The sequence below is a fragment of the Pleurodeles waltl genome, chromosome 11 (genome assembly GCF_031143425.1).
Source record: "Pleurodeles waltl isolate 20211129_DDA chromosome 11, aPleWal1.hap1.20221129, whole genome shotgun sequence".
Lineage (NCBI taxonomy): Eukaryota > Metazoa > Chordata > Amphibia > Caudata > Salamandridae > Pleurodeles > Pleurodeles waltl.
The window spans coordinates 532,420,349-532,436,830 of NC_090450.1; the positions used below are offsets into that span (position 1 = coordinate 532,420,349).

The 16,482-nt window shown below is 43.2% G+C and overlaps 1 protein-coding gene across 1 annotated transcript in view; it reads right to left on the bottom strand.

Moving 5' to 3' along the window:
- GRK7 (G protein-coupled receptor kinase 7) overlaps positions 1-16,482 on the bottom strand; it is a 175,707-nt gene that overhangs the window by 94,892 nt on the left and 64,333 nt on the right. Inside the window, exon 3 of the mRNA XM_069213936.1 lies at positions 10,029-10,300. Coding sequence (XP_069070037.1) covers positions 10,029-10,300 — 272 coding nt within the window. The remainder of the gene's footprint in view (positions 1-10,028; positions 10,301-16,482) is intronic.

Genomic DNA, 16,482 nt, shown 5'->3' on the forward strand with positions numbered 1-16,482 from the left:
CACCCAATACAGACCTACAGGTCTCCACATTCTAAACTGAGACGGGCATGGAGACAAAATGTAAAAGTGTAAAGTTACTATTAGTAACTTTTCACATGTAGGCAGAGCTCTTAATTATTATTAAAGAAGAAGTAATAAAATAAAATGTTACAGCACGTTAACTCATCAGGTAAATATTTACCAAATAAATATTTATATTATATTAATTTAATTCATAGATATTTTAATCAAATTTAAAAAAGAAACCATCACCCACTATTTGATATTTAATATTTAGCAAATGTAATTAATAGTTATGTGTTTTTGTATGAGTTTAAAATAATTTTAACTGAGTGCAGATTTCCCAATTTGTCATTCCTCACACCCAAAACGGGCACGCCCACAGTTCTTTTATAAGTTGCAGTGTGTCCACTGTCCCCATCTCTCATTTGCTCAAACTCAAGATTATTTCACTCCAACCTTAGAAACTGCTCTAAACAGATCAATTGTCAACATCGGAAGCACCTCAAGTAAACTAAGGCCCATATTTTTACTTCTTTTGTGCCGCATTTGCTTCATTTTTTTACGCAAAAGCAGAGCAAACTTACAAAATATAATTGTATTTTGTTAGTTTGCGGCACTTTTGCGTCCGAAAATGACGCAAATGCGGCGCAAAAAAAGTATAAATATGGGCCTAAGTTTAGAATGAAGGTTTAGTGGCAGGGAAGAAGAGAAGGGAGGAGCCAACTCTAATTAATGTGAAAACATATATGGGATTGTGTTAAGGAAGACCACGCCTTAATGTCTGTGGCTGGTTCGGGTGGGGGGTCACCAGCACTCATTTTTAGGAAACAGGACTTACATTTCAACATCGTTGACCCACATCAAGGGAGAAAAAGGGAGTAAGAAGGGAGTATAGCAAAATAGAAAAACAGTAACAAAGTGGGAAAGTAGAGATGACAGAGACCTGAAAGAGTGAGATAATAGTGAGATGTTGGATCAAAGAGGCATGAGCTATAATCAAAAACTAGTCAGCCATGATATTCAGCATTTCCGCATGCAGCGGTGCCGGCAGCTCCTAAGAAAAATTCTGGTTCAATGCACTTACATTTTACAAATTAAGCACTGAGAAGGCAAATCTCTAGCTTAAAAAAAAGGTGCATGATAGCTCTATAATACCAGTAAACTATTTATTTATTTATTTATTTATTGGATTTATATAGCGCACAGCTACCCAGAGGTTTCCCGGCGCCGGAACTACTTTGATGACTGCAGTATTAAGTTATTCCATGTCCTCTGTGCATCGGGGTTACTGATCTATGTTGCTCGGCTCCCCTTCCTTTTTAAGGTATGCATGACATAATTGTGTACTGTCTCTGGAATTTCAACCACTGGGTATTGAGTCAGTTGTTCCTTGGTCTGAGCTGACAGAGCATCATTGCTCCTTTTGGGGTGTTGCACGTACGAACTGCTTGCAACCTGTAGCAAATCAGGATGAAAAGTAGAAGCACGTTTTGTACTTGATGGCATGCTGCACTTCAGTACCGAGTGCTCTACGGCCAGAAGGTGCACCAGTTCCTGTTTGCAAATGTGTTTACAGGCATTAGGTGAGAGCTTCTGGCATCCCTGTGCACCATTAACACTACTCTGACAGTGGTCTCCTTCATGTAGGAGATATGAAAACGAAAATGCACATTTTTGGGCTTACCCATGTGTGTAAGTGGGTAGATATGGGCTCCATAGGATGAGTGCTTTTTAGGTCTGTGTTTTGACAGCACAGCTGTACAAATAGAGCTATTAGTAACGATTTCTATAGGCGGTGCTTTTAGTCCACCCCTTTCAACCACTGATTTTGTTTACCTGCCTCTTTAAACCATCAGACTGAGACTTTGTCAAATACATTGGCTCTCATGTACAAGGCCCTAGTAGCACACTGCGCCACTGGAGCATCATTTTTTCTGACACTCCGTGGCGCAGTGTGCCATCCCAAATTTACAAGGCCTTGCAAAGCCGCCTTGCGTGGCTTTTCATGGCCTTGTAAATATGGACCCCTTTCACGCATAACACTGCGTGAAAGGGGCGTTCCATGGGTTTTGCTTGAGGTGTTGCCACGCAATACCCATGGAACACGAAGGAATCTGACGCATTCCCAGATTTACTAGTCTGGAAATGCATCAGATTTATAGGCCAACTCAGGGGTGGCGTAAGAGTGACGCAACAGGGAGAAATATCTTTATTTCTCCCCGTTTTTTCCTTTTTCTATGTATGCTGCAGAATGCAGCAAACATAGGAAGAGGAAAACGCCTCTGGTGATTGCTTTTGTGCAGGAAGGTGTTCCTTCCTGCACAGAAACAATCATTTCCACACTGCAGGCACCCTTGCACAATAATGCAAGGGTGCCGGAATTGGAGCATGGCAGCAATTTGTGCACCAGTGAAGGGGAGAGGACAGAAATGCACCGTATCTTGTAGATACGGTGCATTTCTGCCCTTTCCCAGTGGCTCAGGGTGCCGCACTACACCACAGGCCTCACCCTGTGCCACGGGCCTCGTAAATGAGGCCCATCGTGTTTCTTCCCAGTGAAGTATCCATCTCCAACCTGATGCTATTGACTGTACGGAGGCCTCCTTCCTCCTCCAACCAAGTACTTACATTGAACTGCATGAGGGACTATGTAACAATAGCTCTCCCTGTCTACTCCTGTGGACAAACTCCAGTGTGTATCACTGTAATGTGCTAACACTGCTCCCATTAGCACTTTAAACCCAGACATATTGGCTTTGCCAAGGCTCGTTTTGCTTCTCTGGGAGTGTAAAGGGAGTTTAATGTAGTGGCCTCACTGTGTTCTTTTGACACATGGGTCCATTTAGTTGATATGTGGGTATCCCCCTGAAGCCACACCCTTTATGGAGGATACGTCACGTGCAACAAGGTGTGTTGAGACAAATGTGCAGTTATCCTGGTGGCCTTTCAGTAGATCAATTTACGTCTTTTGCACCCAGGGTCTTGAGAGAACATTTTGTATCATTCAAGGAACTGGAGCGTGTGTTTCGGGTAGGTGCATGCATCCTGCATCCTGCCACAAATATGGCCAATCAAGGCATTCAGGAAGATATTTTTTTCTTGTTGTATAGAGAAAAAGGGAGACAACGAATTTACTCAGTACAGCAACATCCTTTAGTGTTCACTTTGACCATGGAAACATATAAAGGTTTCAGAAATGTAGGTTTCTATTCTTTTTGGTTTTGCGCATTTGTTTGAGTGTCTATGTACCTGTTTGTGTACAGTGTGTTAAGGGTTATTTTATTTTCCGTAGACTTGAATGTTTGAAAGATGTTAGTGAACAGTAAATACAAAACGACAAACTTGGCTATAATATGCAGATCTCCTTGTAGAATGTGCACATAGTGTTTGGATACTTTTGCTAATTTACCCATAGATCTGTTATTTTGCTTCTGTCTCCGTTAGGATAAAGACAGAACCCCTGGTACAAAGTACGTTGGGAATGAAAGAGTTACTGTGCAGTCTACATATTCTACAGTACTGAGGAATCCAATATACTCCATGTGTAAAAGGGATGCCACAAGTCAGGCATGGCATAAAAGGTAATCGGTTTTTAGGAGGAGGGGATGGTTCACTTGTCCATGTAGTTTATCTGATAGAAGATATCCTGATTTCATGGATTTCGACACAACTATTTTGCCGAATAGACTGATAATTGAGTTTAGGAGGTTCAAATTGGCAATTTTGTGAGACTAAAAGGTGCCCAGAGTTTAGATGATTTCAGATGCCATTTCTTAGGATACAGGGTTTCTTAAGTGTTGTGGCAAGTTGTGCTGGTTTGTATTGGTTGTCAGGATTCTCGCCATGGAAGGTTTTACTTGGTATTGGTTTTGCTTTGCTGTTTCTTGTTGAGTTTTTGTCATGACAGTTGAGTAGCAAGTGGTCTTACAGTGTGCTTGACCTTTGAGCAGGATACACCAGGTTGCATGTTTCTTATGTGTTGACTGAATACTGTTTGAAGAGAAATACTGGACACTGCTATTTTGTGTGTGCATTTAGGTGGGGCAACCTGAGGAAAAATAATTGAGCCTGGGGGTAGTACACTCTACAAACTTAAACTTAAAACCCCTTGTAACATGTGACAAGACAAAGCCGTATTTTGTAACTAATTGCATTCTCAGCTTCTCTGCAACTCCATTACAGATATCCTAGACATAGAGCTTGTTTATACTTACCTTGACTATAAAATGAAAGTCAATATCACAGATATCTTGTTCCCCTAATACAAATGCATTATGTACTATGGCACTGGTTATAAAATTTGACAGAGTAATCCGTCTGCCACACTCTAAATTAGGCCCTTAGAGACTTTAAGCACCTCTTTTGGAGATAGCGTGGAATGTTGGTCATTCAAGCATCTTACCTCTCCTCAGGAAGGTAAAATAAATATTCCACATGAGTAACACCTTGTGCTACAATTGTATGTCACAACATCTTAGTCGAAATAGCAACTTGCGAAAATACTGCATCCACAATATTGACTATCACTATATAGTAAAGTTAAGTATCAACACAGGTTAGCATAGATTTACTATTCTAAACTCCGTGCCTGCTTGCGTGGGTGATAGAGTCATCGTTGATACCGTAGATGCAATATTTTTGTATGTCAATGTGAGAAAACAGGGCTGATTGCAGAGGCCCCCTAACTTTTTGCTCCCATGTTTCACTTTCTGCTGGTATTTTCCTGACCCAGATGGTGCCCTGGGTACTGCTAACCAGTCCCAGGGCCTGTGCTCTGTATAAAATCAGTATGCAAATTAGGTTAATTATAATTGACTATGTCAACCTACCTATAAGTCCATTGTATATGGTAGGGAATGTAGATTCAGGGACCCCAGCATAGGTGGTGCACCCATAGGTGCACTGCTGAGGTGCCCTGGGTCATTTTAAAGGCAGGCCTGACTTGCTGGCCACGTTTAAATTAAAGTTACATGCAAATTCGACTTTGATATTAAAAGTACTTCCAAAGTATTAAACTACCTTATTTTCACATATAAGTCACCCCTAAAGTGTGCCTGTAGGAGACTGGCCTGGCTTGTAGTGGGCACCAGAGGTACTTACACCTTGTGCCAGGTCCAGTTATCCCTTATTAGTGTAGAAGAGGTGTTTCTAGCAGCTTAGACTGATAGAAGGTAGCAATGGCAAAGCAGCTTAGGCTGAACTAGGAGACATGTAAAGCTCCTACTATACCACTGGTGTCATATGCACAATATCATAAGAAAACACAATACATAGAATTACTAAAAATAAAGGTACTTTATTTTTATGACAATATGCCAAAAGTATATCAGTGAGTACCCTCAGTATGAGGATAAGTTATATACACAAGATATATGCACACAAACCAAAATTAGGTAAGCAATAGCAAGAAAAGTAATGCAAATAGTGTAGAATTACAATAGATTGCAATAGGAGCACATAGGTATAGGGGCAACACAAACCATATACTCCAAAAGTGGAATCCGAACCACGAATGGACCCCAAACCTATGTGAGCTTGTAGAGTGTCGCTGGGACTGTAAGAAAACAGTGAGGGTTAGAAAAATAGTCCACCCCAAGACCCTGAAAGGTAGGTGTAAAGTGCACCTACTACCCCCAGAGAGCACAGACGTCGTGATAGGGGGATTCTGCAGGACGAACAAACACCAGCAATGCAACAACAGTGGATTTCTGGACCTGACTACCTGTAAGACAAGGGGACCAAGTCCAATAGTCGCGACAGTGTCGAGAGTGGGCAGGAGCCCAGGAAATGCCAGCTGAGGGTGCAAGGAAGCAGCCACCGGTTGGAAGAAGCTTGGAGTTCTGCAAGAAAGAAGAGGACTAGGAACTTCTCCTTTGGAGGATGGATGTCCCACGTTGCGATGAAGCTTGCAGAAGTGTTCCCACGCAGAAAGACCGCAAACAAGCCTTGCTAGCTGCAAGGGTTGCGGTAGAGGTTTTTGGGTGCTGCTGTGGCCCAGGAGGGACCAGGATGTCGCCACTTGGAGGAGGAGACAGATGGGGCGCCCATCAACTCAGGGAGCCCTCACAGAAGCAGGCAGCACCCACAAAAGTACCTGAACAGGCACTTGGAAGGAAAGTGAACCGGAGCCAACGCAAAGTCACAAAAGGGAGTCCCACGATGCCGGAGGACAAATCAGAAGGTTGTGCACTGCAGGAAGGAGTGCCGGGACCCAGGCTTGGCTGTGCATGAAGGAAATCCTCGAAGAGTGCACAGGAGCCGGAGCATCTGCAAATCACGCGGTGCCCAGCAATGCAGTCTAGCGTGGGGAGGCAAGGAGTCACCTCCACCAAACTTGGACTGAAGAGTCACTGGACTGTGGGAGTCACTTGGACAGAGTTGCTGAGTTCCAGGGACCACGCTCGTCAGGATGAGGGGGGGACCCAGAGGACCAGTGATGCAGTCTTTTGGTGCCTGCATTAGCAAGGGGAAGATCCCGTCGACCCACAGGAGATTTCTTCAGAGCTCCTGGTGCAGGGTGAAGGCAGGCTACCCCCAGAGCATGCACCACCTGGAAACAGTCAAGAAAGCCGGCAGGATGAGGCGATACAAGGTTGCTAGTATTCGTCTTGCTACTTTGTTGTGGTTTTGCAGGTGTCCTGAGCAGTCAGCGGTCGATCCTTTGGTAGAAGGTGAAGAGGGAGATGCAGAGGAACTCTGGTGAGCTCTTGCATTCATTATCTAAAGAATTCCCCAAAGCAGAGACCCTAAATAGCTAGAAAAGGTTTGGCTATCAACAATGGAGGATTGGCTACCAAGACAGGTAAGAGCCTATCAGAAGGAGTCTCTGACGTCACCTGCTGGCACTGGCCACTCAGAGCAGTCCAGTGTGCCCCCAGCACCTCTAAATCCAAGATGGCAGAGGTCTGGGACACACTGGAGGAGCTCTGGGCACCTCCCCTGGGAGGTGCAGGTTAGGGGAGTGGTCACTCCCCTTTCCTTTGTCCAGTTTTGCGCCAGAGCAGGGCTGGGGGATCCCTGAACAGGTGTAGACTGGCTTATGCAGAGATGGGCACCATCTGTGCCCATCAAAGCATTTCCAGAGGCTGGGGGAGGCTTCTCCTCCCCAGCCTTCACACCTATTTCCAAAGGGAGAGGGTGTAACACCCTCTCTCAGAGTAAATCCTTTGTTCTGCCTTCCTGAGCCAGGGCTGCCTGGACCACAGGAGGGCAGAAACCTGTCTGAGGGGTTGGCAGCAGCAGCAGCAGCTGCAGTGGAGACCCCGGAAAGGCAGTTTGGCAGTACCCGGGTACTGTGCTAGAGACCTGGGGGATCATGGAATTGTCCCCCCCAATGCCAGAATGGCATTGGGGTGACAATTCCATGATCTTAGACATGTTACATGGCCATGTTCGGAGTTACCATTGTGACACTATACATAGGTAGTGACCTATGTATAGTGCAGGCGTGTAATGGTGTCCCCGCACTCACAAAGTCCGGGGAATTTGCCCTGAACGATGTGGGGGCACCTTGGCTAGTGCCAGGGTGCCCACACACTAAGTAACTTTGCACCCAACCTTCACCAGGTGAAGGTTAGACATATAGGTGACTTGTAAGTTACTTAAGTGCAGTGGTAAATGGCTGTGAAATAAAGTGGACGTTATTTCACTCAGGCTGCACTGGCAGGCCTGTGTAATAATTGTCAGAGCTCCCTATGGGTGGCAAAAGAAATGCTGCAGCCCATAGGGATCTCCTGGAACCCCAATACCCTGGGTACCTCAGTACCATATACTAGGGAATTATATGGGTGTACCAGTATGCCAATGTGAATTGGTAAATTTAGTCACTAGCCTGTTAGTGCAAATTTGGAAAGCCGAGAGAGCATAACCACTGAGGTTCTGGTTAGTAGAGCCTCAGTGAGACAGTTAGGCATCACACAGGGAACACATACATGGCACATACTTATGAGCACTGGGGCCCTGCCTGGCAGGGTCCCAGTGACACATAGACTAAAATAACATATATATACAGTGAAATATGGGGGTAACATGTCAGGCAAGATGGCACTTTTCTACAGTGCCCTATGTGCCCCTAGGTTTGGGTGCCATGTAGCTATAAGCAGGGACCTTATAAAAATAATGTTATAAGCCCTGGTGATGTAAATCAGCCAAATTTGTTTTCCCTCATTGTAGTGAATGACATCCTTAAGCTAGAATGGGGACACTTTATTTTAATTTATGAAGTCCCCTTAAGTGTCAAATACATCAACTCTGGTACCAAATTAATTGTTATACTAAAACCCACAACTTACAATTGTTGGATTTAAAATAACTTGTTCAGGTAAAGAATTTTAAACTCTACCTAAAAGTTGCCAACTTCAGCCCTGTAGTGCTCTGATCTGATTAGCCAGCCTCGGGCAGCTTAGTCAGGCTGCCTTAATGAGGTGTGAAGTAACCTGGGCTGAACACAAAGAGATGTGCCTGGCGGAGGAGAACATCCTTCAGCAGATGGAGAAGCAGGAAGGGGGGATGGTTGCCAAACTGGTCTTCAAAGGCAGGGAAGGACATTTGGAGCACCCCAGCACCTCCCTCACATCCTGCAAACCCAGACAATTAGGTGCCCCTTGATTAGATTAGGAGAGGGCAGGGGAGGAGTGTGTTCAGGATTTTTAGCCATACCGGTGGGTGGGCTCAGCCAGATGTAACCTCCAAAAATCAGTTTCAGCCATGATGTATTTTTGAGGAATGTTGCTCCTTGGGATTGATTTTTGCCACACTTCCCAGGAAGTGGTCATCACAAGGGAAAGGACCCTGTACCTGATTAGAGAACCAGGACACCCCTGTTTTTCACTGAGGAGCCAGGATAAAATTGGCAGAGCTGCACCCACATCTCAGATCCCTACCAGATCCCTAAAAGGAAGAACATCAGAAGAAGAAGAACTGTCTTGCTGGACCCCTGATCTGCACCTGGACACTGCACTTTGAAGGACTGCACCAGCTGCACACTTGGGCTTTACCACAAGAAGGACTTTGCCTGGCTGCAACTGGTTCAAGGAGGGACTCTCTGTTTGCTACAGGTACAAAGGAGCTGCCTAGAGTCCCCTGCATCAAGTCCTGCAAGCAGAGCCCAGCTGACCAGCATCCATTTGAGGATTCTGACCAGGTGCATTCTGGGAATTGTAGTCCCAACGCACAAGGAGCAACTCAGAGCTTCTGTGGACACTTCTGTAGATCAAGTTGTGGACACTTCAAGGAACCAAAAAGGACCTCTGGAAGAAGATCCAGAAGTTTGGAGATGTTTGGAAAAACTCCATAAGTTGAATAGGTGCATTGTGGCAGTTGTAGTCCCAGACCCAAGAGGCAAACCAGAGCCTCTAAACCCTTGGATGGTGCTGCGGACAACTTTCCTGAATCAAGAAACACTTCTGCAAGTAAGTATGACAGTGTTACCTCTTGGGTGGCCTGAACGCTGGACTTTGTCCCTTTCCAGTGTCACCTTTTTTAACCCTTTGAGCGCTAGTTGCTTCTATGCGCTAGAAGACATTAATTTTATAAAAATTAATATCTCTGGTTCCCCTTATCTGATGTTAATCATTTTGGTGTCATTTTAGAGATAAAAATATAATCTATTATTATAAATGTTATTGTGTTTTACTTATTTACTGTTCTGTGATTATTAAATGCTTTACACACTAGTCTCCTAAGTTAAGCCTTGTCACTCGTTGCCAAGCTACCAAGGGCTGAGTTGGGTTTAATTTATTGAGACCTAACTGGACCTGAGGGGAGGTTAGTGGCCTATTGCTAAGTGTAGGTACTTACCTGCCCCTGCCAATAGCCCATTTTCCAACAGTCAATATTTTGACCATGATATAGTGATCCCAAACCGCTTGTATGCTACTGAAGTACATTAGGAGTATGGATGCATCCGTACAGTACAGGAGTAAGACACTGGGAGGACACACATTGTTATTGTTGATGTGTTCCAAGCTAAAATTGATGCCCAATGTTTTGTATGCATTCAGATGTACATAAAATGGAAAATATACCTGCTTCCTAATCGGTCTTCTGGTTTCTTGGCCAATAGCAGTTTGCAGATATCTTTGATATCTGCGTTGAAGTTTGGATGCTTGAATTGTACTTCTGTTTCAATGGTTCTCCTCTTTACTTCATCTTTGTCAACTTTTTCTTTGAAGTCTTTAAATGGAGTCCGGCCAGCGACCATCTCGTATATGCTGCACCCCAATGCAAACCAGTCCACAGGGTAGGAGTAGGCCTCCTCTTTCAGGATTTCAGGAGCCATATAACCATTTGTTCCTGCCTAAAATGAGATTTACAAGCATATAGGGACAATTAGGATACTTGTGGCATACAATGATCTTAATGTACCAGAATATCCAAAAGAATAACAACATGTGTCCATATATTTTTATTCATGTAGCTGATTTTATTGCACAAGAAGCAGTGGTTTCAAAGACAATCTATATGTCAGAGGTATGATGTTATGTTGCAGATCTGACATTATTTCTGTGATAATAGAAACCTTGAAGCTTCACAGAGGGCTTACAAAGTTAATTACACCCAACCACTAATTTCAAGTACATTTTGCACACCTGTCTCACACTTCCTCCTCCATCACACTGTAAGCGATTTGCCCGAAGGCTAGATAAGAGCACCTGTCTGATCACATTAATGCTGATAAAAGCAAGTGGTGGGTGATATAATTTCAAAGGTTAGGGTTTGCAGGACGAGTGCCCACACATCAGGAAGGCTAGAGAGAGAGATTATGTGACCAGCCTAGATGCACTCAGCGTAGTCTGATTTTTTCCATAAAAGCTTCCTACAGGGCTCTGAGACCAGAGACATTGGAGGAACAATGCAGGTAACAGCTCCTCCCTCCAAGGGCAGCCTGAGCTGCAGTGTCCCGCAAACTCGATTAACACACTTTGTTAGCTGCAGCCAGTAGTCAGAGAGGCTGAACTAGACGTTGTTTAGAACAGGAAATAACACTTGCTTGGCTGCTGTAGACAGGATCAAAGGCCTCTTTCTAAAGGTTGAGAGCAGACTTATTGCGCGCCCAGGATGGATAGTAGATAGTGGGAAGGGACCGGGCAGAGGCTATGAGAATGTCAGTTAACTTGTACAGACAAACATAAAACTGTTTTTGCATGACTCACAGGTTGGAGAAGGTCGGGCTAAGCTTGAACAAATGGAGCTCTACTACATCTAGGCCATGCTGCTCTCCTGGCTGAAACAGCGGAAGCAGGGTAGGTCTCCGTTCACCACATTCTCTCTATTTACCTTGAAATGACATTCGCTTCAAATTGGAAGTTATCTAGGAAAATACCCAGAAGGTCAACCGAATTCCTTATTATGTAAATTAGAAACAGCAATCGTCTCTGTGTTCTAATAAAAAGTATTTGGCTGGTATGGAAGGGTAAAGACAGAAAGGTGACATGGGACAAGTTTATTCATTCTTGTGCTATCAGGGCAGCAGCCTGTTTAGAGCTTCGTCTCTCGCCCTTGCCAAGGTGCCAGACCGGCTGGTACTCGAGCCACTCCCCAACTAGGGTTCACTTCACTAGTGCTTGACTGCCGTCTGAAGCCTTTGGGGGCTTGAGAGGGGCTTTGGGCACAGGGCCCTGCTTGAAATTTTGGCTGCCTTTTGCCTGGCAGGAGTAGGTGAAATCTGGGCCTTTCAAAGATTGTGGAGTTTCTGCCTAGTCTCCCAACCTTAATTGCTCTTCCAATTCTTTCCTCACTTGTCAGTATATCAGTACAAAGGCTCTCGGCATCCCCGAGTTTAGAAAGGTTCGTGGCTACTGATCATTTCACCAACTCCCATTATTTCCATTTGCCATAATTGTACTCATTTGACAGCATCTCTGCCTTGCGCATGTTTCATATTGGTTACTGGCCCTCATTTGTTTTACGTATACACACAGCTCCCGGCTGACACTGTGGCTAGGACGGTGCTGTGTAGCTGCCTATATGTTTTAGTCCCCCTTCCCCAAACAGGCCATTCTGGTAAATCTCTGCCTCTAGAACAATATTATCAACGAGAATAAACAAGGGCCCCCAGAGTAAGTTATAACAGCCATCTAACTGCAATTTTACTTTGCATACCAGTCTCTCTCACCTCCTCCACGATCACACTACTAGGCACTGCTCCCCTTGGCAAGACCGGTGGGTGCTCACACACAAAAATGCACTTCCCATGTAGGATCACATCAATACAACACTCTGGCAACCAAGCTCTGTGCATGGTGTAGCATGCTACCATTCTGAAAATGCACTTTGGTGCCTCACAACAAGGTTGAAGTCCTATATGAATGCCACAATACAATATAACACATCGATTTCATTCAACAGGAGACCTAGTGACAGTGCATTTGGAAAATGACAAATACATACCGCTCTGCTACGTTTCTCACACAGTTGCCCTATGTTTAATCACCACAGAAACTAAACATTTTACATACTGTTAAGGCCCATTGTTAGATGTACTTTGCAGACAGCAGCTTTATAAATCTTGTACTTCCACAAAACAAATTCCTTCTTTTAATGGAGAAAAACATGTTTACTAAAATCCTGCCTTTCAATACCATTATTAAATATTATTAATTATTTTCTCTTCATTTTACTGCAGAAAACCAAACAGTACATAATCTAGTATTTCTTTTACTGTTTTCAATAAACACTTCCCAGTCTGGCAAAAAATGTCTTTTGATGCCAACTGTGCCAAACTAAGGGTCTGATTTAGATATGTGCGGATGAATTACTCCGTCACAAATGTGATGGATATCCTGTCTGCCAAAATCTAAATAACATTATGTCCCATGGGATTTAGATTTCTGCGGATGGAATATCTGTCACTGATGGAGTAACTCATCTGCCAATATCTAAATCAAGCCCTAAATATTTAATTTATAAAAGATATAACGGATAACGTGCACTACAGCCCTACAAAGCCATTTTTGGGTTCTGATAACTATATTTTTATTCACTGGAAAAAAAAAACTGTACAAAACTGAGCTGTGCTTTGATTTTGAAAATTACTGAAATTCATCTGCAATGGCTATCAGCGCACACAATACACAACAGAACTTGCACCTCCCACCATGTGCTCTTCTTGATAGGTCTTTTCTTTGTTTCTGTATGTTCAGCAATTGTTTTGGGGATAGAGGGCAGCATGAGTTATGGCATGTGCTTTGTGCTTTGGCAACCATATCTGACTAATTGTAGTGGTTTAGGGCAATTGTGCCAGAATCATAAACTGTTTTTAACTGTGTTTTTTTCAGTGAATTTAATTTTTTATTATTATCTACTTAAATTCCACCTCTGCTGTGCACAACTTTTGCCAAATGCAGCAGAAGGCTGCACGGTCTGGCCTTCTGCTGGACCTGAGTCTACCCAAACAAGGACTGCCAGTCTCTGAATGTTCCATTATTGTCATTGAGGTGTTCTAGTGACATAATAAACCTCAAAGCTGACAGCCAAGTGGTTTGTAAATAGCACTAGATCCCTGAGATGGCAATATCTGACCATATTACATATTACCCATTATATAATTTTTATATTACACGTAATTTGGAGAAGCTACCTTGAAAATGCCAGAAAATGTGCCACATAATTTGCGTTTTTGCCCCATATTTAAGAAAACCTTGCTGCAGAATTTGGTCCTCTATGTTGCTTACTTCTGGTAGCCCAGACAATGTTAAAGCTCTGCGGAGTGGTTTGAGGATTGTCGTTATGATGATGAAATCCATTTTTAGCGGGGAACCATCAAATACTTCCCATATTTCACAATTCACTGTGAAATAGGGGTGTTTTAATACCACTGCATTTTGTGAAATAAAACCCTCCCAAATTCAATATATAAATATGTTAATATCACAACTGTTGCTCCTGTTAATGACCTGCAACCCATAGGTGGAGCACCAACACTGGAGAACTATCCACTGAATAAACGTAATCCACCAAACAGGAAAATCAAAGAAACAATGCAACAATGCTCAATCTGTATAGCAACTAGTGGAGCATACATTTATTATCTCTGCTCACTATTTGCTGTACAGAGTGAGTGTCATTTATATATATATATATATATATATATATATATATATATATATATATATATATATATCAGACAGCACATGCTCGTATTGATCCTGCGCCCCATGAGAGGCGGAGTGTAACCAGTCGAGCAACTGGAGCACAAATTCGAAGTCCGTCCGTGATTAAAATATTTCTGTAATTCTGTTCAATGCCTGGTAGAGTGTGTTTGGAAATTACGGACTTCGAATATATATATATATATATATATGTATATATATATATATATATATTACCTAATGGCAGTCCTCACTAGGTAGTTATAGTTAGGACCATGTGTCCATAGAAAAAGCGTTTTTTGACTTGCCTATATCTTTGCCATCGTTTGGCGAATCTTCACGAAATGTTCCAGAAAAAGTGCCCTGGTGATTCTTGTTGTGCATGGAAAGTTTCAAGGGCCAAGAAAAAGACGGGGGGAGCAAAAAAGTTGTGATTCCCATGTTAATTCCCATTGGATCTTTAGACACGACTACAGCCCATACCACTGAATGGAATTACACCAAATTTGGGAAAAAGATAGCTTTGGGTACGCAGATTACGCTTTCGCTTATTTGGTGTAAATCCATTCAATAGTTTTGGAGAAAATAAAGGAAATTAAAATAGGTATATTTGTGATCACAAAGTCTTTGCTAACAATGACAGGCTTGTGCAGGGAAATGCACAGCTCTGATTGGTTGCCAACACTTCAAACTAGGAAGTGTTGGCAGCCATCTTGGGAGTCGGCTTCAGCTGAGTCCCACAAAAAAGGTGTAAAAAAAAGACAAGGGGCCAGGGTAGAGTCACCCTAACTCCTTAGCTCTGGTGCTGGGGTCCCAGAGGGACCGCTCAGTTGAAAAACAAAAATATTTTTTAAAATGTTTACTGCGAAATTGCGACAACATTACTTGTGATAACTCTAACAGATTAATTTCTATGGTTTTGTATGCTTAAAATGTAAGCCTAACTATAACGTCCCTGTAACCTTTGTTTTTTTTAGTGAATACATATATCTATATTTATCTATATATAGATATATATATATCTATATCTATATATATATAGATATATATATATATATATATATATATATATATATATATACACACACACACATATATATAGATATACAGATATGTATATCATACCTACTGGCGGTAGCCAGTGCGTAGTTATAGTTAGGACCTAGTTTTCATTGAAAAAGCATTTTTTGACTTGGCTGTATCTTTTGTCCCATTTGATGGATTGTCAATAAATTTCACCAAAAAAATGGTACGCAAGGGTCTTGCTGCACATGTAATGTTTCAGGGTGGTCCATCAAGCGCTGCCCAAGAAAAAGGGGAGGGTTCAAAAAGTGTGTTTCCCATGTTAATTCCCATAGACTCTTTGGACAAGCCTGTAGCCCGAACCGCTGAATAGAATTACACCAAATTTGGCAAAAGGGTATTTTTTGGTCCACAGATGACCCTTTTTTCGTTTGGTGTAAATCCGTTCAGTAGTTTAAAATATTAAAGGGAATCCAAAATTGTATATATAGGGTCGCAGCGACTTTGCCAATACTGCCAATCTCATACAGAGATCTGATTGCCTGCCAATGCTTCAACCAGGAAGTGTTGACAGCCATTTTGAGACTCTCAAAAACAAATGAAAAAAAAAGAAAAGGGGCCAGGATATGTTACCCCTAACCGCGTAGCCTTGGTGTAGGAGTATCCCTGGCACCCTGCCAGGGGAATATTCATGAATTTCACTATGAATTTAAAACAAACCGCAGTCTCTGGTGTGTAAAAATGCTCCACCACCTCCACAGGGCTAAATATGAAATAGTACAATGGGGGAGTCCTGTGGACCCCTTGGGGACCACTACCTCCCCGGGATTATGTTTCCAAAGTATGCAGGGGGTCTATGTGCCCCCGCTTCCCAGGGACCAGGGCAACATACTATGTAAATAATAAGGGGGGTGCTGTGGACCCCAGGGACTACCACCTCTCTGGGGAAACAACATTGCAACATAGAAATTTAATAGGGGGGGATCATGTGAAAGACCCTGGCCCCAGTGACTGCAACCTGATCCGGGGCAATGTCTTAAAAAGAAGCCGGGGTTACGGGATTCCCCCCCTGGTCCAGGAACCGCCATCTCCCCGGAGCAACATCTCACAAAAAAATAGGGGAGTCCCTGTACCCCTCCTGCACATTTTTTAAATACAGCCAAGCCCTGCAGCCTGCCCCCACCTTGGGCTTTGTGTTGGCTGGTTATAGGTTCATGGTGCTGGGTTGGGTGGTTATAGGGGGCTGGCTGCAGAGCCTGGCTGCAGGCTAGACCCTGCGGCCAAACCCCGCTGCACCCAGCCAAAAGCCATGCATGGCTAGATTTTGGGTGGTTATCAATAAATCAATCAACCAATCACGTATTTG